The sequence below is a fragment of the Microcaecilia unicolor genome, chromosome 1 (genome assembly GCF_901765095.1).
Source record: "Microcaecilia unicolor chromosome 1, aMicUni1.1, whole genome shotgun sequence".
NCBI lineage: Eukaryota > Metazoa > Chordata > Amphibia > Gymnophiona > Siphonopidae > Microcaecilia > Microcaecilia unicolor.
In genome coordinates this window covers 748,899,978-748,922,830 of record NC_044031.1, presented here as the reverse complement: position 1 = coordinate 748,922,830, position 22,853 = coordinate 748,899,978, and the positions used below count along the sequence as shown (strand labels likewise).

The 22,853-nt window shown below is 44.3% G+C and overlaps 1 protein-coding gene across 1 annotated transcript in view; it reads right to left on the bottom strand.

Moving 5' to 3' along the window:
* CHD2 (chromodomain helicase DNA binding protein 2) overlaps nucleotides 1-22,853 on the bottom strand; it is a 434,678-nt gene that overhangs the window by 96,360 nt on the left and 315,465 nt on the right. Inside the window, 4 exon segments of the mRNA XM_030189719.1 lie at nucleotides 1,046-1,075; nucleotides 1,077-1,196; nucleotides 13,867-13,938; nucleotides 21,259-21,411. Of these exon segments, the coding sequence (XP_030045579.1) occupies nucleotides 1,046-1,075; nucleotides 1,077-1,196; nucleotides 13,867-13,938; nucleotides 21,259-21,411 (375 nt within the window).

Below are 22,853 nucleotides of genomic sequence, written 5' to 3'. Positions count from 1 at the left end.
TGGGCTCACCTCGGTTCCATCCGTCAATAGTAGCGCACTAGCCACTTTTGTATCACATTCTCAGCCTCACGGTAGGCAGGAGTCTCTGGTAGGCCTCGAAAACGGAGGTTGCAGCGCCTGCTCCTGTTTTCTAAGTCCTCAAGCTTGTCATTAATTTGTTGTTGCCCCAAACTAATATCAGAGATTTGCAATTCAACTGCTGTCAGAGCCTCCGTATGGTCTTCCATTCGCGTTTCTACTTCTTCTACTCTTTGGCCAATCTCCGCGATTTCTCCTCGCAAGCTGCCCCCAGGTTCGTGAGTTCCTCCCGAACCACCTTCAGATCAGATCTTATTTCCTGCAGCCAGTCCCGTAACTCGGGTAGGATTTCTCCCAACCTATCTGTTTGTTCTTGAGAGGTGAATAGTTCTGGCGCCGTGTCTTGTGTGCACGCGGTCAGTGCCGGCTGTTCCGCCATTTTTTTTTTCTGCGTCGCACTGCCTTCAAACGCGAATTGCGTAAGATTTACCGCTCCTCCGTTCGCCTGCATCCTGAATTTTTCCTTACCACTATCTGGGTATCTCTGATAACTCTGTTGGCTATCAATTCGCCACCGTGGGGGAGAAGGAGATTGCTTTCTAGCCGCGGGTGCCTTGGAGCTCAGCGTTAAGCAGCCATTCGCTTCGCTGACGTCACTTCCTCCCTCCTGAATATTGGCACTTAACCGGCCAACTGCTCACTCTGCCCCCAGAACACCACCAAAATATCTGGTTTTCACTTAGGTACTTGTGACCTGACTTGGCCACTCTTGGAAACAGGATACTGGGCTTGATGGACCTTCAGTCTGTCCCAGTATAGCAACAATTATGTTGGCACTAACTGCTAATATTCAGCGGTGATAACCGGATAAGTACCGCTGAAAATTAGTGGATAGCCCCAAACAAGTGACTTAAACGTCAGCAGCTGATTCTGGCTGGTTAAATAATTCTGAATCTGCACACATACAGCTTCCTGCAGCATGCCTTTACTACGTGGAGGAATTAAGAGCAATAACAGGTATTCTCACCTGTTTCTTTTGTCCAATACGGTGAGCTCGGGGCCTGCGCTTGCAAGTCATTCTGGGGATTCCAGTCTGAATCAAAGATGACCACGGTATCCGCAGAAGCCAGGTTAATTCCCAAACCACCAGCTCGTGTGGATAACAAAAAACAGAAGTCCTAAATAGAGAAAAAAATGTCTTCTTAGTCACTCTATACTATCCTACACTGACTGTCATCTTTGGAGACTATTATTTTCCCTCCTCCATATCAAAGGCACAACACAAATGATGTCTAACATTTTCAAAGTACCACAGTAATCTATGGGGCCCTTTTACTAAGGCGAGCTGAAAAATGGCCTGCGGTAGCATACACACGTTTTGGGCACGCGCAGAATCAATTTTCAGTGCACCTGTAAAAAAAATGCCTTTTAAAATTTTTGCCTAAAATAGACTTGTGACAAAATGAAAACTGCTATGTGTCCATTTTGGGTCTGAGACCTTACCACCAGCCATTGACCTAGCAGTAAGGTCTCACGTGGTAACCGGGTGGTAATGGTCTATGCGTGTAAAATGCCGATTACTGCCCGCGCGCCACAAAATAAAAATATTTTCCGGCGTGCGTAAAAAATGAAATTACCACATGGGCCACATGGTAGCTGGGCAGTAACTCGGAATTGCCGCGCGTTGGACACGCGTAGGCACTTACACAGCTTAGTAAAAAGGCCCCTATGGTATTCTGTGTGTCTAAGTGATCTGAAAATGAGCCCCCCAAATCTACTAACAGTACTTCACTAATAAAAACATCAGGCACTCCGTATGATTTTCTAAACAAACTATTCACCTTTCTTCATTTATAAGAACACTCTTTCAGTACTCACTCACAGAAACAAGTTTGTTTTTTGTTGTTGTTGTAACACACTGCAGATGCTGTACTTACTACTACTACTTATTTCTAAAGCGCTACTAGACGTACGCAGCGCTGTACACTTGAACATGAAGAGACAGCCCCTGCTCGACAGAGCTTACAATCTAATTAGGACAGACAAACAGGACAAACAAGAGATAAGGGAATATTAAAGTGAGGATGATAAAATAAGGGTTCTGAACAAGTGAATAAGGGTTAGGAGTTAAAAGCTGCATCAAGAAGGTGGGCTTTTAAATAGATTTGAAGACGGCCGGAGATGGAGCTTGACGTACCAGCTCAAGAAGTCTATTCCAGGCATAGGGTGCAGCAAGATAAAAGGAATGGAGTCATGAATGACAGTCTTCATACACAGGGACTGATAGGTTCTTCTTCCTCAATGTACTAGAAGACTCTGATATATTTTTCTCTTTTTTAAGCATCTGCTAAGCATGCTTCCATTTCGTCCACCAACATAAGCTTTTCCCAGCAGAAGACAGATTGTGGATCCGAGATGGTGTGGCAAAGTGTAATTTGAACTCTGGCTTCCCTGGTTCTCAGAAAACTCCCTTCCCTTAAAACTAGTCTGCAGGTGCTGTCTTGACTCTTGCAATACTCTAATACAAAATGAGCCTTGAAATGCCTGCTCAATTCAGAGTGTGGCTTAGACAGAGTATTTCCTAGTATCCACAGGCAGTTGTAATAATTATCAGTGATCTGGATGTTGTGTCTCCCAGCATTTCCTGCCCTTGACTCTGCCAGTCTCTCCTGAGAACATAGACGAATCAGATTTATACTTGAAGCTCTGTCCCAGCTCTATACATCTTCGTGAGGAAAGTCTTTCGCATATCTACTCAATGACCAGCTTAAGCACAGTGAAAACTGAAGTTGCCTACCTAAAACAGAGGCTCTCTGTAGATAGCAGGGAAACGCAGCCACACAAGTTGGTGACGTCCATCTGCCAGACCTCTCCCCTAGCTGATTTCAATATTTTTGCAGATCCAGGCACATGCGGAGATTCCTGTGTTAAGAGATGCTGCCAGTGTGGTGTAAGGTCAGATTATACTACAGCAGTTGAATAAGGCAGCAAAAGAAGTCAGCAGGGCTGGTAGGCAGGATAATGTGGCTGTATTCCCCCATCTACAGACAAACCCCCATTACAGGTAAACTTTGTTTTCACCACAGACAAGCAGGGATATGCAAGCATACTAGTTGGTGAGTCCCTAGCTGTGGGTTGCCAAAGATGATGAAGTTGTTAAGATGTGAACCATGAAACGTGGGTGGAGGTGATAAGGAGCCAGCACGTGAAAAGGTTGCAAAGCATTACCTAGCCAAAAGCCATGTTTCTTGCCAAATCAGAATTCAAGCAATACTGTTTAGTGAATCTGTAAAGGGACAACTAATACGTCCACAAGGGGAGTGGATCTGACGTATGCCATTGATGCAGAAGAGTGCAAGGTCGATAAGTATTGGCCCAGAAATAAGGGGGGGAGTACAAAAGTACATAAGTAATGCCATACTGGGAAAAGACCAAGGGTTCATCGAGCCCAGCATCCTGTCCACGACAGCGGCCAATCCAGGCCAAGGGCACCTGGCAAGCTTCCCAAACGTACAAACATTCTATATATGTTATTCCCGGAATTGTGGATTTTTCCCAAGTCCATTTAGTAGCGGTTTATGGACTTGTCCTTTAGGAAACCGTCCAACCCCTTTTTTAAACTCTGCTAAGCTAACCGCCTTCACCACCTTCTCCGGCAACGAATTCCAGAGTTTAATTATACGTTGGGTGAAGAAAACGTTTCTCCGATTTGTTTTAAATTTACTACACTGTAGTTTCATCGCATGCCCCCTAGTCCTAGTATTTTTGGAAAGCGTGAATAGATGCTTCACATCCACCTGTTCCACTCCACTCATTATTTTATATATCTCTATCATGTCTCCCCTCCGCCGTCTCTTCTCCAAGCTGAATAGCCCTAGCCTCCTTAATCTTTCTTCATAGGGAAGTCGTCCCATCCCCGCTATCATTTAGTCGCCCTTGGCTGCACCTTTCCAATTCTACTATATCTTTCTTGAGATGCGGCGACCAGAATTGAACACAATATTCAAGGTGCGGTCGCACCATGGAACGATACAACGGCATTATAACATCCTCACACCTGTTTTCCATACCTTTCCTAATAATACCCAACATTCTATTCGCTTTCCTAGCCGCAGCAGCACACTGAGCAGAAGGTTTCAGTGTATTATCGACGACGACACCCAGATCCCTTTCTTGGTCCGTAACTCCTAACGTGGAACCTTGCATGATGTAGCTATAATTCGGGTTCTTTTTTCCCACATGCATCACCTTGCACTTGCTCACATTAAACGTCATCTGCCATTTAGCCGCCCAGTCTCCCAGTCTCGTAAGGTCCTCTTGTAATTTTTCACAATCCTTGTAATTTTTCACAATCCTGATGGTAGCAGAAGGTAAAGCAGTCCAATATCCAAGTGGAGATGGCATGTGGCTGATAATCCCGAGTTGCTAGTTTTATGAATTGCCTCTGAGGTCGAAGAAAAGGCAGACTTATACAGTCCATTGTATGGAATGCCTTTTTAGCAGATGTAGTGTGGTATTGGGAAGAAGGCCAGAAGGTTGAAGGATTGGTTCAGGTGGATGACCAAAATTACCCTCAGGAGGAATTTTGGGTGGGTACACAGCAACACCTAACACCTTATTGTTAAGGAACCAAGTGTAGGAAGGGTAGATTACCAAGGCATGCAGCTTGCTGACATATCTAGCCAATGTGATGGCTATGAGCAACACTGTCTTCCACGTGAAATACCTGAGAGAAGTTAGGCCAAAAGGCTTGAAGGGAAGTCACATAAATAAGGAGAGGACAACGCTGAGGTCCCAAGTTGGTAAGGGGTGGCACACTGAAGGGCAGACTTGCATAAGCCCTCTCATGAAATGGGTGACAAGTGAATGGATAGAAATGGCTTTGTTGTCTACCAGGTCGTGGTAAGGGCAACCAAGTGAAGGCGGATGGAATAGGTTGGAGGTATGTTAGGATTTCAGGAAGGGAACAAGAGAATGGACTAAGACTCTACAAATCTGCCCAGTTGGTGAAGAAGGTCCATTTGGAAGTGTATGATCATTCCATGGAGGGCTTGTGAAGCAACAAGAGGATGTCCTTTACCACCAGATTAAGCACAAGGTGGTCTATGTATCTCTGTTCAAGTGCCATGAATTCAGGGAGAGCGTCTGTAGGTTGGGGTGAAGAAGGGAGCTGTGTTGCTGGGTTAACACAGTCAGGTGGCTTGTGAGGAGGAGAGGCGGGTACCAGCATTGTCTGGGCCACTGGGGCGCTATGAGGATGATCTACACCTTGTTCTGTCAAGTCTCGAGGTGTGTTCTGGCTATGATAGGGAAGGGAGGACAGGCACAGAAGAGGCTTCTGTCCCAAGGAATAGTGACGGCATCGTGAACATACCTGTCTGGATCTGGGTGGATGGAGCAGAATAGCTGGCATTCCATATTGTCTTGAGTGATGACGAGGTTATTGCGAGGTTGGCCTCATCAGGCAAAGAGGGGGCAGAGGACATCTAGATCTAGGGATCATTTGTGTGGATGCAGCTTGCAGCTGAGAGAGTATGCGAGCTGACTGCATTCTCTGGGGAGATAAGAGGCTTGTATGCTGACTCGAATGGTCAATGCCAGATGCATAGTGCTTCTTGGCAGAGCCTGCAGAATCCCATGCCACCCTGCTTGCTGACATAATACATGGCTTGCTAGTTGTCAGTTTGGATGTGGAGAGTCTTGTGCTTTAGACAGGGATTGAATGCTCGGAGGGCAAGTAGGATAGCTCCAGGAGACTGATGAAGATGTGCTTCATGATTGGACCAGAGGCCTTGTATCGTGAGGCCAAGGAGGTGAGCCCTTCACCTTCAGGTAGAAGCATCAATCATGATGGCAAGGTGAGGAGGTGGACTGGAGAATGCACACCCTGAGCAAAGGTTAGAGTCCAAACCCCACCATGGGAGGGTTCACTTGATGGATCCTGGTTGTGAGCGGTTATGTGCACCAAATCCAATGCATCTTCAGGTACCACTGGAAGGCTTGCATACAGAGCCTAGTCTAGGGAACATATATGATATTTGCCATATGCTCCAGAAGGCACAAGATGATCCTGCCCAAAACATGCTGGGCTCCATGAAGTTGAAGAGCAAGGGCTAAGAGTGTTTGTGCCCTGTCTCAAGGAAGAAAGGTCGTGGAGATTGGAGTGTGAAGTACTGCTCTGATGAAGGACAGACAGGGACTATTGGGGTTCAGGTTGAACTTCTCATAGTTGATGAGAAATCTGAACTACTGTAGGTGATCTGCCATGGCTTGGAAGATTTGCAGAACTCTGGGTTTGGATAAGACAGAGGTAAATGAAGTGTCCCTATTTTTGCAGAAGAGCTGCCACTACTCCAAGGCGTGCTAAAAAGTGGGCTGTGGTAGTGTGGGTGCATGTATTGGACACACGCTGGACCATTTCTCCAGTGCGTCGGAAAAAGGGGTTTTTTTGGAGGGGGGGCAAGAAATGGACTCAGCATTTAACGCCAGATGATTTCTGCCATGAGCTAAAATCACTACCATGGCTTAGTAAAAGACCCCAGAGTGTTTTTCTAAAAATACATTGGGTATTTGCAACTACTTCCGTGGAGTTTTGTATAAACTGTATTCTATTTTTCCCAGAATATTAGCAATATATTTGTCCTCTCTTTACATTATTGTTTATCAAAAGTTCAATGCCAGCTTGGTAGAGACAACGCTCGCAAAGGAGGGTTGTTTGCATATGCGGGAACAGGATTTTTGGGCACAGCTGTTGTGATCGACTCTGAGAAGTCCGAGAATAGGGTTCAAAATGTCTCAGAGGATACGAATGCTATACCAACTGTCTCCTATAAGGCGTCTGAGTAGGCCTTCAGAATTGAGACATCTGTTCTGGTGGTTGGGAAGAGAGCCTGTGGATTGTAGAACAGTTGTCCTTGATTTGAACGAAGGCCATCCTTCAGTCAAAGGCCTCAGTGCATTCCTAAGCTTCAGCATGGTAGTAGATAAATCCTGATAAAGTCCAGTTTTGTAAGTATCTCACTCATATGGCGCCAACACCTTTGTCTTGGCTAAGAGGGCTTCCTTGACTTTATAGTCCGTGAAACACGTCACTATGTCCTTAGGTATGTTAGATCACTGGGGTCCCAGTGCCCGATGGGTTCTCTCGTTGGATCAACTGGAGCAGAATCAGCTGACAATATGGCTGTAGAAATGCGCTGCACTACCTTCTCACAATCCACATAATCTAGGGCCTCCGACAGTTCACTAATTCTCAAATTAGAATGACTACCGCAGTTCTCTAAATCTTTGATTTTATCCAGAAGGCACTTTGTAGTTTGTTTATTTTCTGTAAGTTCTTTATCAATGCCTATTTCCTCCGTTTGTTCCTCCAAGCTCATTTCTACTACTACTACTACTTAACATTTCTAGAGCGCTACTAGGGTTACGCAGCGCTGTACAAAATACACAAAGAAGGACGGTCCCTGCTCAAAGGAGCTTACAATCTAAAGAACGAAATGTCAAGTTGGGGCAGTCAAGATTTCCTGGGTAGAGGTGTAGAGGTTAGGTGCCGAAGGCGACATTGAAGAGGTGGGCTTTAAGCAGGGATTTGAAGATGGGCAGGGAGGGGGCCTGGCGTATGGGCTCGGGGAGTTTGTTCCACGCGTGGGGTGAGGTGAGGCAGAAAGGGCGGAGCCTGGAATTGGCGGTGGTGGAGAAGGGTACTGAAAGGAGGGATGTGTCTTGAGAGCGGAGGTTACGGGTAGGAACGTAAGGGGAGATGAGGGTTGAGAGGTAAGGAGGGGCTGCAGATCGAGTACATTTGTAGGTTAGTAGCAGAAGCTTGAATTGAATGCGGTACCTGATCGGAAGCCAATGAAGTGACTTGAGGAGAGGGGTGATATGAGTGTATCGGTTCAGGCGGAAGATGAGACGTGCAGCAGAGTTCTGAACGGACTGAAGGGGGGATAGGTGGCTAAGTGGGAGACCAGTGAGGAGTAGGTTGCAGTAGTCAAGGCGAGAGGTAACGAGAGAGTGGATGAGAATTCGGGTGGTGTGCTCAGAGAGGAAAGGGCGGATTTTGCTAATGTTATAGAGGAAGAAGCGACAGGTCTTGGCTATTTGCTGGATATGCGCAGAGAAGAAGAGGGAGGAGTCGAAGATGACACCGAGGTTGCGGGCAGATGAGACGGGGACGATGAGGGTGTTATCAACCGAAATAGAGAGAGGAGGTAGAGGAGAAGTGGGTTTGGGTGGGAAGACAAGAAGTTCGGTCTTGGCCATGTTCAGTTTCAGGTGGCGGTTGGACATCCAGGCAGCAATGTCGGATAAGCAGGCCGTTACTTTGGCCTGGGTTTCCGCAGTGATGTCAGGTGTGGAGAGATAAAGCTGGGTGTCGTCAGCATAAAGATGATACTGGAAGCCATGAGACGAGATCAGGGAGCCCAGGGAAGAAGTGTAGATAGAGAAAAGAAGGGGTCCAAGGACAGAACCCTGAGGGACTCCAACAGAGAGCGAGATAGGGGTGGAGGAAGAACCATGAGCGTGTACTCTGAAGGTACGATGGGAGAGATAAGAGGAGAACCAGGAGAGGACAGAGCCCTGGAACCCAAAAGAGGACAGAGTGTCAAGAAGTAAGTCGTGATTGACAGTGTCAAAAGCGGCGGATAGGTCGAGGAGAATGAGGATGGAGTAATGACCTTTGGATTTGGCGAGGAACAGGTCATTACAGACTTTGGATAGTGCCGTTTCTGTCGAGTGAAGTGGGCGAAAGCCAGATTGAAGCGGATCGAGGATGGTATGAGAGGCGAGAAAATCAATGCAACGGCTGTGAACGTTCAAGTATTTTGGAGAGGAAGGGTATGAGGGAGATGGGGCGGTAGTTGGAGGGACAGGTAGCGTCAAGTGAAGGTTTTTTGAGGAGAGGTGTGACAACAGCATGCTTGAAGGTGTCAGGGACAGTTGCGGTGGAGAGAGAGAGGTTGAGGATATGACAGATGGGGGGGGGGGGGATAGTAGGAGAGATGGTGATAAGTAAGTTAGTGGGGATGGGGTCTGAGGAACAGGTGGTGCATTTCGAGGAGGAGAGAAGATGGGCGGTTTCCTCTTCGGTGATATCAGGAAAAGAGGAGAAGGAGGCCTGGGTTGATTGGTTGAGGGAGTGAGAATGAAGAGGAGGAGAAGGTTGAGATTGGTTGAGGGAGTGAGGATGAAGAGGAGGAGAAGGTTTAGTGGTGAATTCGAGGTTCATCTTCTGGACCTTGTCGCGGAAGTAGTCGGCCAGTGATTGAGGAGAGAGTGAGGGGGGGGGGGGGGGGAGCTGAGGGCACTTTGAGGAGGGAGTTGAGGGTAGGCGAAGGAGACGACGAGGGTTAGAACTGAGGGGAATTAGTCAAATGAGTGTAGTAGTCCGGTTTGGCGAGGAATAGAGGAGGACTGGAAGGAGGATAGCATGATAGTTGTAGTGAATGAAGGTCAGTATGGGTGCGGGATTTCCTCCATAGGGCGTTCAGCCGATCGGGAGCAGGAGCGAAGGTAACGGGTGCAAGGGTTAAGCCAGGGCTGGGGATTAGTGCACCTTGTGGGACGGGAAACAGATGTTACAAGGGTGTCTAGGGCGGAGGAGAGAGTGGCATTGTAATTGGAAACAGCCTTGTCAACAGACTCGGAGGACATGATGGACGGGAGGAGATCAGAGATAGTAGCGGATAAGGTGGGGGGGTCAACAGCCTGGAGATTCCTGGAGGTAGTGGTTAGTGTTGGGCGGGACTGAGGGGGAGAATGATGAAGTGTGAATGTGATCAGGTGATGGTCAGAAATGGGAAGAGCAGAGACGCAGAGATTAGAGGGCAAGCAGGTAGAAGAGAGGACGAGATCAAGACAGTGACCAGATTTGTGAGTAGGGGTGGTGGAGCTCAGTTGGAAGTTGAAGGAGGAGGTTAGGGTGAGGAATTGAGAAGCGTATGAGTCGGATGGGTTATCCGTGTGTATGTTGAAGTCACCAAGGATGAGGGATGGGGATGAGGGCTCAAGAAAAACGGAGAGCCAGGCATCGAAGTCATGCTACTTATTATAGTGACTTTTGCATCTGAATGGAAGAAATTACTGGTACTAAAATCTTACTTTAAACTTAAAGCAAATGTGTTTCTGTGGCAGCCTATTCAAATTTTCCCAGATGTGACTAAGGTCACTCAAGAGCTAGGGAAACAATTTTGTGTTGTTGAAGGCTAGGATGCTTGCTTTGGGAGCATCATTTTTCTTGAATTATCCTTGTAGGTGTTTAATTCATCAGAAATACATTTTTCTTTGATCCCTGCATTACTGGAAATTTTGTGCTACATCATGATTTTTGTAAGCTGTTTTTGCTGAAAAAACAAGGCTAATAAGGAGTTTTTCCTAAATTGCGAGTTGTCCTTCGCGAAGGAATGCTTGATTTCATAGACTTTCCTATTTGTCTTCAGAGGCACTGGACATACACTAAACCCTGACCCGCAGGCAGGCATTGTTCACGCCCACAACACAGCCCGTGTCGGGTCAATTGTCAATAAAATACTCCTGTTGTCTCCAGTCTTGAAGGCCCAGTATTGCTTTTTTTGTTTGTATACTTCTATGATGCTGTATACCCTTCTCTGTTTGGCTTGTGCTAGATCATGAGAAAGTCTAAGAACTAGGGAACATTAGGAATTTGGCTCATGATAGCATGATTTGCTTAGTGTTTCTTTATTACTGCAGTTTTTTGGATTATATTTATTCTTTCCCCTTAACGTGGACTTTTGGATTTCTTGCCATTTTTGTTTTGATGTGTTGTCCAGATTCCTGTTTAATTTCTTGAAATTATCTTTTACTTGTTTATATATATATGTATAAAAAATTCTTGTGAAATGCAAATAAAAAATATATATATAGCAAGTTCATATTGTCTCACATCTCAATTACCATTTTTAAGCAAGTTTATTAAGAGGATTGTGCATGATCATATTTTGGAGTTTGTAGAAACAAATAGGATTCTGAGCACCAGGAAATTAAGATTCAGAAAACATTATTGTACAGAGTGTTAGTATCCTTAATGGATGCAGCTGGGATAAAGGTAAAGTCTTTCTATTAATTTTGTGGCGCTAACTGCAGCCTTCAATACAACCAGTCACCACCCTGGTGAGGAATTCATGGTAACGTTTTGGGCTTGGGTCCAATCCCTTGTGTGAATGATCTCAACAGGTCTACTGGAATGGCTCTATTTCAGGATCCATTGCAATACATTTTGGACTTGCTGTCCCCATTATTCTTAATCTGTATTTGTGTTTTATTAGTTTCTACAATTAGTAAGTTTGGAATTTTGTGTCACTTAGGGGGAAGTTATGAATGTGAACTACTGTTAAGATGTGTTATTTTACTGTAACCCCAGTGATTAGTAACTAGGTCAACTGTGGTAAAAATAACACATCTTAACATAAAGGAATCCTGTGCAAAAGAAAGGGATCCTCAGGAGCTTAGCCTAGAATGGGTGGCAGAGCTGGTGGTTGGAGGTGGAGCTAGTGTGGGCAGACATATACGGTCCTGTGCTGGGGCTGGTGGTTGGGAGGGGGGACTAGTGCTGGGCAGACTTATACGGTCTGTGCCAGAGCCGGTGGTGGGTGGCAGGGATAGTGCTGGGCAGACTTATAGGGTCTGTGCCAGAGCTGGTGGTTGGGAGGCAGGGTTGGTGGTTGGGAGGCGGGGATAGGGCTAGCCAGACTTATAGGGTCTGTGCACTGAAGAGGACAGTATAAATAAAAAAAGTAGCACATATGAATTTATCTTCTTGGGCAGACTGGATGGACCGTGCAGGTCTTTTTCTGCCGTCATCTACTATGTTACTATGTATGTTACTATGTTAACGGTAGTCCACTTTAGATGCAGACAATGTTAACCTTTGAAAAGAGGTGGGTGAAAATCAGGAGAAATCTCTAATAATAATGGAACAATGTTTGCAGGAGCTTTCAGACTGGTTCCAAGCAGCAGAATTAAAATTATATCTGGATAAAACACATTATATGTGGTTCATCAGAAAACAAAAAAAAACAAAAACAAAAAACAGGAAACTGAAACAAGTTCCGGTCTTTTTAGATAAAAATCTATCGTTTTAAACGCCCAAATCTCTTTTGTAGTGTGTTGCATTTCCAAGTCTACACTTGCTTCACCAATTGAGACCTTCATTAGAATACAATGATTTAGCAGTTCTGCTTTATCCTAGACCACACAAATGCATAATATTGTAACTCGATCTACAGCGGCCTGCCAAAATATCAATTGTGTAGACAGCAATTAATCAAAACACTGCTGCCAGATTGTTGTTTGTAAAAAAAAAATGGTAGCGGAATTCAGCATGCGTGGGATAATCATCAAGGAATCCTGTGCAGAAGGAATGGATCCTCAGAAGCTTAGCCAAGATTGGGAGGCAGGGCTGGTGTTTGGGTGGTGGGGCTAGTTCTGGGCAAGACTTCTACGGGCTGTGTCCTGAAAATGGCAGATACAATCAAGGTAAGGAATACACAAGAAGTAGCACATATGAGTTTATCTTGTTGGGCAGACTAGATGGACCGTGCAGGTCTTTTTCTGCCGTCATCTACTATGTTACTATGTAGATGCAGGACTGTGTTACACAGGGCTTTTTTTTGAGGGGGTACTTGGGGGTACTGAGTACCGGCACCTTTTCCAGTGTCTGCTAAAATTGACCCATGGACCACAAGTTTTAATGAAAGAGCTCAGGCTCGACACACCAATTGTGCCTTGTCATAGATTCTGTGACTGGTTGCAGGGGGCCTGGCTATTGTGGGGTGAGTCCTTCAGTGATCACCCCACCCCTGAAGGGTGGCCTGGCATTTGAGTACCGGCACCTTTTTTGCTAGAAAAATTGCACTGGTGTTACACCACTATTGGCTGAACTGCACTGGATTCCAACGGAGCAGCATATTGCGTTTAAAATCTATGGAAAGGCACTGGACTGGTTCTTGGGTTTTCTTAGGACTCGTAGTTACATGGTGAAGAAGGATGGTGTTCTTTCAGATAGTTGGAGAGCTGTGTGTTTACCTATGCTGATGTTATCACTGTGTTTTCCTTGCTTGCCAACTTGGGTAGACACTTTATTGCACAAACAAAAGTGCATGGAATTAATCGACTCAAACTGGTTTCCATAAACATCATAGTACTCTGTAATAGCTCTTATACATATGTTTTCATATATTCAGGCTAGTTTAGACCAAGATACAACTATTCTTTTACCCCTGGATCTTTCAGCAGCATTCAATCTAGATGACCAGGCAAGTACACATTGAACATGGCAATACCCAACTTGCCATCAGATGTATTTTGAAGGCAGCATCTAAACTGTTTTCTTACCAATGAGTGGTCAGATTACTGACCTGAACACCAAAATAATCCTTGGAGCCCAGGATCAAGCCTCCTCTAGCAGTGACTTGCCATGTAACCTCTGACAAATCAGCTTGCCTTCCTATGCCTTGGCTTACACAACTAAGTAGATGGGAGTTATTAATAACAACCAAGCTGTTCTTCACCCTTTATCCTGTGGAAACTTCATGCAGTCCACACATGAGAAACATACTGCCTACATGATACTGTAAACAAAGTAACTTGTTTTTCTTCCTTACATATTTTATATTATTAACACATATTGTGCATGTAAATAAACTTGGAGCTTCAGAGTATATCATCTGATTTTGAGGTTACATCAAGTTTATCATCTTAAGAATTAAGATATCATTACTGTTTGGAAAAATAACTTGAGACTGGCATTCAGTGTGCTAGAAAGTTGCACTGGCTGCACCTTCATGGATTATAAACCTGAAAAATTATTTAAGTGTAAGAATCTCGTACCTCTGAACCATCAGCATTGAAGTGGTCTAGTGCCTGCTTACGGATTTCTCCTTTTATTGAGCCGTCCAAGCGCTGGAGAGCAATAAAAAGAAAAACAAAGATTTATACAACGTCCCAGGATCAGGAGGCTCTGAAGCTTCTCTCCTTCTCTCTCCCCCCCCCCTGTTTAGTTCAGTTCCTAGCAGGAACATTTAATTATTAAAAATAGCCCTGGATTAAAAATAGCCTTCATGCTTGCACAAGGATGTGTAGGCACACATGCCTGCAATTGAGTCACTCCATGACATGAGATATCATTACACACTCAACAGTGAGAAAATCTCACATTTACACAATCTTCTCAAGATGTTGTTTTTTTTTTTAATCAAAAGACTACAAATGGCTGCAAATTCAGATCAGTTATCACAAAAAGGAAATATGCATGGCTATACTTTTACACCAGGAAGCAGTGAACAGGTATCTCATATATAAAGGACAAGAGTAATTCTCAACAGTCATAGTATAGTAATTAAAGCACTGGGTTTATTTACTTTTCTTTTTAAGTTAGGGAACCCATGGGAAAGCAAAGGTCCCTTTCCTCCTCATCCATCAATCCCTCTCCCTCATAGAACCACCTGGCATTGCAGGTTTTCCTTGAACTCTTGGAAGTTCCCATCAAAATGAAGCACCCCAACAAGAGCACCCTAGCCTCAACTGCTCTCCCTCAGTGCCTTCCCTCAACCTCTAACACTCCCCAGTCACCTCCAGCAGCCTGTCCCCACCACCATCATATTGATCATATATCCTTTAGCTTCTGATGCAAGCCCCTCCCCTTGAACAGCTGTTCCTACTAGCAATGGGTGCTTCTGATTTGAGTCACCTTGTGCCTGAAATACCACAATGCTCTCATGGTCTTATGAGATAAATGAAGGAGTTCGGACACAGCATGGCGATTCTCTTCTGCTTTTACAGTCACAAGGCAGATAAACATTGACATTTTATGTAAGAAATAGAGAAAAATTATATACAAACATATAGATTATTTTTCATCTGTTGCTTTATTTCATTTTCAAAAACACAAACACAAAACTGATATCTGGCAGAACATCCTTCTTAGTTATTCATTTTAGAGGATAACATTTTGTGTTAACACCTATTTCTCAACCATTCCCCTTTGCCAACCTCCTCTTAGCTGGCCATATGCTTCCCTTTCAAAAGTCTAATAGCATCTGCTGTAATTTCTCCACTGTCCCCTCATAGCTACAGTCAAACTACTCCAGTTGTGGGTCAAATTTTTTTTATAGAAAGATGGCACAGATACATTAGTCTTTTGGAGGAAAGCTGGTAAGTACTTAGTGGTCCAATACAAATATTAAGGCTGTCCACGTGAGACTTGGCCCAGATCAACCAATCGTCCAGGTAGGGTGGTCCAGCACCCTCTCTTTGTGGAGGTGGGCCACCACCATCACTATCACCCTTGTTAAACGTCCTGGGCACCGTGGATAACCCGAACAGAAGGGCCTGAAATTAGAAATGACAGCCCAGAATCCCAAAGCACAATAACTTGATGTTCTGGATGAATGGAAATGTGAAGTAAGCCTCGGAGAAGTCCAGTGCTGTGAGATACTCACCCTCATGCACTGACACAATAACTGACCTCAGGGTCTCCATGTGGAACGATGAGACCTGGAGAGCCTTGTTGATGCTCTTGATGTCCAAAATAGAGCAAAAGGAACCCTCCTTCTTGGGTACCACAAAATAGATGGAATACCTGCCAGAACCTCTCTCGTGCGACGAAACTGGAATGATGGCCGGAACTCCAACCGACAGTGTAACATCTCCCGAATGGCCACCGCCTTCATCGACGAGCCACATGGAAAAAGAAGAAATTGTTCCTTCAGAGGGTGAAGGAACTCCAGAAGATAACCAACGTACAAAAGGTCTAAGACCCACCGGTCAGACATGATGTGGATCCACCTCTGGTGAAAGTGTTGCAAAATGACTCCCGAAGGGAGGCCCCAGAGGATGGGCCCGCCAGCCTTCACTGGGCAGGACAGGATGCTCTCAAGGATCCAAGAGCTCCATCACAGCCTCCACAACGTCCCCCTTAAAAGGCATGAAATGGCTGGGACCAACCCCAACCCCAGGAGGTACCTGCCAAACGGAAGAAATGTGAACGCCGAACATCCCGGGACCAGCCATGGGACGCACCACAGGGAGACGAACAAGCATGCACCTCTGGCATGTGCGGCACCTTGGACTCGCCCAAGACCTTTACCAACTTTATGAAATCCTCCCCAAAATGAGAGGAACTCCGAAAGGGCAACTGACTGAGACGGACTTTGGATACCACATCCCCCGCCCACTGGCAGATCCACAAAAATTGACGCTCCACTAAGGAAAGCACCTGGTACTTAGCCAAGGGCCTGACCAAATCAAAAAGGACATCAGACAAAAAAGCCGTGCCCATCTCCAAAATCAGCCAGATCCTCCAATGCCTCTCCTGGAGCATCTGGAAGATTTTCAGCCCAATAAAAACCAAGCCCTCACCACGTAACCGCCACTGACACCTCAAAGGATCAGGCACCGATTCTGTGGATCCTTGAGAGCCACTCCGCTTTCCACGGGCACTGCATCGACTTTGGGTTCCTGAGAATGGCCCTGCTCCTCCGCAAGCAAGTGATACAATTGACCCATCACCCGTGCCATGTGCAAAGAAGCATCCAGCTGTTGCCACTGAGCCTCTATGAGCTCTTTGAGATTCTCGATGTACGAGAACACCTTCGAAAGCTGACAGGTACCCTTGAGAACTGGGTCCCCTTTGCAGAGAGCAACTGGTTGCTCCTCCTGCAACCCCAAACAGTGCAACACCTGGGAAGTTAACCAGGGGAGCTCCAGCTGGCGAAAAAGCCACAACACTGAAGGATCCTCTTCTTTAGGCATTCTCAGAGTCCTCTTCCAAGACCCCATGTCTTATGTCTTCTGGCAGCAGCACCTTCAATAACAACAGACGACGCCACTCTGTGCCCAGGTCCCAATCGCAGAACTCACGCCAGATAGCCGTGGCAGATATTCTCTCCTTCTGTGCCTCCAACAGCTGATAACGTTCAAGCTGAAAAGGGGCTAGATATCTGGAGGTGGTATCAGCCTCAATATATGTAACTCTGGGAAGGAGAAGAATCAATGGACTGCAGACTAACAATAATTCTCGCAGAATGAAAAATCCCTAGAAAACCACCATAAGAGAATCCAGAATACTACATGCATACTTTCCAGACCCCCTGAAATAAAGAGAAGGGAAACAAGTTAGCAGACACGAGAGAGAGACAGAGAGGGCAAAGCCCAACATAACAGAGAAGACTAAGCTGTGGTAGAAGGGGAAGGCAACATAGCTGCCTTTCCCACGCTTTTGTGAAGGAACGTGAAACTGCACGATTAACGAGGACTCCCCCCAAAAGAAAAACAAAAGGTGATTGAACCCCAAGCCAGATAAGAACTATAGATTAAGCGGAAGAGAAAACTTTCAAATAAATAAAAATCAATCTAATATGCAGCGTTCAACAGGATATCACAAGGTAGAAGTGAGAACCCGCAGAACAAGTAGCATTTGGCACATTTGGCTATCCATCAGAACAAACTTCTATATTAGGTAGAGACCTTAACCACTGAACTTTCACCTGTTCACAAAAGCCTAAGAGAAAGGTGTCTTGGGCAAGAAGATTCCACAATCGAGCAAAATGTAGTCTTGCCTCTGAAATTCATCAATTACCATTGAAACTGAAGTAGCAATTCATGCAATGTTGCTAACACCAGAGAATGACTTGGCATCCCTGTGAGCACACTTCTGGAATAGGTAGCATTGAAACCAACCGAGGATGCCCCAAGCATCCACTTCAGGCAAGATCAACAGAACTTCAGACATCAATGTGGCATCCAGCTGCATAATGTTACTGTCCAGATCAGTGCTGTAGGAAAAACAGCACTCAACATTTGTGTGCCTAAGTTTCTGCTCAGAGAAATGATGCACCACAAAAACACCGAAGTTGGTCTTCTGCTGCCATTTCTGCACCTCAGGAGGATATTAGAGCAGCACAGCAAATTGGGAAACATTATAATAGTGGGTGATTTCAATTACTCCAATCCTGACTGGATAAATGCTACATCAGGGAGCGCTAGGGAGGTAAAATACTTAGATGTAATAAATGCCTGCTTCTTAGAGCAACTGGTCCAAGAACCAACAAGAGAGGCGCTATTTTAGATCTAGTCCTTAGTGGAATGCAGAGCATGATACATAAATTAATGGTGTTGGATCCACTGGGAAACAGTGATCATAACATGATCAAATTTGAGCTGATATCTGGGGTGAAATCACTAAGGAAATCTAATGTAGCAGCATTTAATTTTCAAAAGGGTGACTATGACAAAATGAGGAAAACGGTTTAAAAAAAGCTGAAAGGGTCGGCCGCAAAAGTTAAGACCTGAAATCAGGCATAGATGACATTTAAAAATACCACCGTGGAATCCCAGACCAGATGTATTCCACGTATTAACAAAGGTGGAAAGAAGAAAAAACGACAGCCAACATCGTTAAAAGGTGACGTGAAAGAGGCTATTAGAGCCAAAAGAGCATCCTTCAAAGAATGGAAAAAGGATCCAAATTAAGAAAATAAGAAGCAACATAAGCAGTGTCAAGCCAGATGCAAATAATTGATAAAGAAGGCTAAAAGAAAATATGAAGAAAAACTTGCTGTGGAGACAAACTCCTAGTAACACCTTTTTCAGATACATCAGAAGCAGAAAACCTGTAAGGGAATCCGTGGGACTGTTAGATCATGAAGGAGCTACAGGGGCACTCAGGGATGACAAGGCCACAGCGGAGTGACTGAATGAATTCTTTGCTTCGGTCTTTATGGAAGATGATGTAAGAAATCTACCTGTACTGGAAATGGTTTTCAAGGGTGATGATGTGGAGAAACTGAAAGAAACCTTGGTGAACCTGGAAGACGTACTGAGCCAAACTGACAAGTCAAAGAGTGATAAATCACCTGGACCAGATGCCATGCACCCAAGGGTACTGAAAGAACTCAAATATGAAATTCCTGATCTGTTAGTGATCTGTAACCTGTCGCTAAAATAATTTGTAGTACTTGAAGATTGGAGGGTGACCAATGCAATGCCTAACGTCAGTGTTGGGCAAAATAGTGGAAACTTTTATATAGAATAAAATTATGGAACATATAGACAAACATGGGTTAATGGGACAGAGACAGCATGGGTTCAGCCAAGGAAAGTCTTGCCTCACCAATTTGCTTCATTTCTTTGAAGGCGTTAATAAACATCTGGATAAAGGTAAGCCTGTTGATGCAGTATATCTGTATTTTCAGAAAGCATATGACAACGTCTCTCATAAGAGACTCCTGAGAAAACTAAAAAGGCATGGGATATGAGGCAATGTCCTTCTGTGGATTAGGAATTGGTTATTGGACAGAAAACAGAGAGTAGGGTTAAATGGCCATTTTTCTCAATAGAGGAGGAGGGTGAATAGTGGAGTGTTGAAGGGATCTGTACTGGGACTGGTGCTATTTAATATATCTATAAATCAACTGGAAATCAGAACGACAAGTGAGGTGATTAAATCTGCAGATGACACAAAACTATTCAAGGTCGTCAAAACACATGCATATTGTGAAAAATTGCAGGAAGACCTTAGGAAACTGGAAGACTGGGCATTCAAACGGCAGATGAACTTTAATGTGGACAAATGCAAGGTGATGCACATTGGGAAGAATAATCTGAATCATAGTTAATTGATGCTAGGTTCCACCTTAGGAGTCAGCACTCAGAAAAAAATCTAGGTACACAATACAATGAAATCTTCTGCCCAGTGTGTGGCAGTGGCCAAAAAAGAAAACAGGATGCTAAGAAAGGGATGCATGTATCACTCCATGGTTCTACCTCACCTTAAGTACTGCATTCAGTTCTGGTCACCATATCTCAAAAAAGATATAGTAGAATTAGAAAAGGTTCAAAAAAGATCAACCAAAATAATAAAGGGGATGGAACTCCTCCCAAATGAGGAAAGGCTAAAGAGGTTAGGGGTCTTTAGCTTTCACTCAGGGGCCCTTTTACTAAGCCGTGTAGGCGCGTACTGCCCGGCTACCATGTGGCAATGGTAATTTCATTGTTTATGTGCATCCGCTACGCAACACGGAAAAGTTTCCAGTGCACAGTGCTAACCGGGCACTAATTGGCATTGTACACGTGATGATAATTACTGCCCGGTTAACGCGTGAGACCTTACCACTAAGTCAATGGGTGGTGGTAAAGTCTCAGGTCCAAATGGACGCGTGCCAATTTCATTTTGCCACACATTTTTATTTTGCAGCACATCCATTTTCGGCCAAAAAAGGCTATTTTTACAGATGCGCTGAAAAATGGACCTGCGCATGTCCAATACATGTGTCTACACTAGCGCAGGCCATTTTTCAGCACACCTTAGTAAAGAACCCCTCAAAAAATAGTTAAGCTATGGAACTCACTGTGGTTGAGTATCTGGGTTTTAAAAAAAGTTGGACAAGTTCCTGGAGGAAAAGTCTAGTCTGTTATTGAGAAGGATATGGAGGAAGCCACTGCCTTGCCTTGGGATTGGTAACATAGACTGATGCTACTAATTGGGTTTCTGCTAGGTACTTGTGACCTGGATTGGCCACTGTTGGAAGCAGTATAATAGGCTAGAGGGACCACTGGTTTGATCCAGTATGGCTACTGTTATTTTCTTAACCAGAGTCTAAGATTGTCTTCGTGCCTTAACAGTAGTTTAGAGCAGTGCTGGTGAGATAGGTCTAAGAAGACACCTACATGATTTCTATTCCTGTGCCATAGCTGCTGCTCAGAGGAATGGTGTAAAAGTCTCTTGTAAATCCTCAGATTATCTGTTCATTCCTCAATAACACCTCAACCTCAAAAACCCTTCACAGGGGAAGGGGTAGTTAAAGGGAATGAATGTGACACTGCCGAGTATTTCCTCAATGTTTCTCTCTTCTGCCCTTTTTCCTTGCATGGGGAGAGGAAACAGAGCTCTACTTAACCAGCTTCATCTAGTTTATGAGCTTATTTGGCCTGTTCAGCCCAGAACTTGCCTGGTGTACTGTCACCACTGGGTCGAGACAGAGAAAATAATGATCATTCCAAGCCTGCACAATGCTCTTAAGGGGCGACTCACATAGAACTATTTTGTTTCTCTGTCTCCATCCCTTGGTCTTCAGACACAATACCCACAGGTTCTGGAATGGTCTGGTATGGACGGTAAGAAGTGCATGTTTTTACCACTGTTATCAGCTGCTGTCCTGTTTTCCTTCAGCAGTAACACATCAAGAACCTGAGTTTGCTGTGGAGAAGTTTGCTTTTCCTCACCTGGAAAGGGTAGTGCTTGATAGTTAGGTATTCAGCAAGAATGTCCAGCATTCGCACCATCTGGGAGAAGATTAGAACTCTGTTCCCCCTCTCACGGAGTCGTGTCAGCAGCTTGTCCAGAAGTATCAGCTTTCCACTGCTCCTGATGAGGGACTGAAGTAGAAGTCATTTCACTTTATGTTCTCACAGGGCTTCCTCTAGCACATGTGTACAACAGACACTAACATGTAGGAACAGAATAAGACACAAAATCTATCTAGAACTGCAAGTGTTTTTTAATTGCTTTATTCATGATTTTGTGATTCAATTGTTTTTAACCTTAACATAAATATGTCTTACTTTTCACACAGTCTGGGCAGGCTATAATGTGATATTAGTATATGAGCTTTAGAGACATTGTTTGGAAAATTTTAACCACCCTTGGCATGTTTCAATAAATCATAAAATGAGTAAAAGAAGTCACAACCTCGACATGGTTCAAAGTTAAACATGATGCCCTTAGCTAAAGGAAGTCCTAGCTCTTTAGCTAACAGTATTTATTATATCCCTGCTGTTTTTTGGGGTTTACAATATTGAACACGTCATTTTTAATTCATAATTACTATCTGCAATGTTTCACAGGTTCAAGATAACAGTGAATACGGCACGTACGTAAGTCTGGATAATCACACCAACTCTGGTAAAAATAACAGTTTCTAAACATAGCCAGAAGAGTGATCTCCTCTTCTAGATTTTGGAATTTCCCTTTTTCTTATTTGCAGAACTCTTCTACCTGAGAAATATCCTTAGGTCTCTTTGCGTGCAGTACATGTCTGAGATCACCCCACAAATTTTCAATAATATTCAAGTATGGGGCCTGCGAATGCCATTCTAAAACCTTCAACTTTCCTTCCAGTAAGTATTTCATACTTGATTATGACGTATGTTTCAGATAGTTGTCTTTTTATTTTTATAGTTCAAATAGTTGTATTGCTTTTAATATAATATAAATGAACTACAAAACAGAATAAAGAGTCATAAGACTTGATATTAATAACAGATAGCTATATACTGCTAATAGCCTTTAATTGGTAAGACAGCACTAGGAGAAAGGGCAAATTAATACAATCTGGATAATAAAATAAAAAATAGACTAATATTACCAAAATAAACTAGGTTACATTACAAAAATCATTCAAGCGATCCAAGTTTTATGAAAGTTAGCCAAAGAATTATTGCATTCAGATAGCATCCTTTCATATTTAAGTACATCACAAATAGAAGCTCACCAAAAAAAAAGTGATCGTGCTCCTGAGGCCACAAAGACTGACAGGCCTTCCTAGAGCACTGCTTTTTGCAACACTGATGCCTCTCCTTAACATCTGCAGTCACAGTTTACAAGAGGAATCTTGATTGGGTCCCAAGCACTTCAGGCACAAGTTATTGATGTCTGTGATGGACATGATCCTACCAAGTCCTCAAGTAAAGTCGGCTACAACACTATCAAAACTCCCATCTAGCCTTACGCAGGTCTAGTTACAGCAACCCTGCATGGGCTGATGACATAGTTCCCTTTCCCCATCCTGCCAGTGTCAAGGTCCTGGCCCTAAGTATGG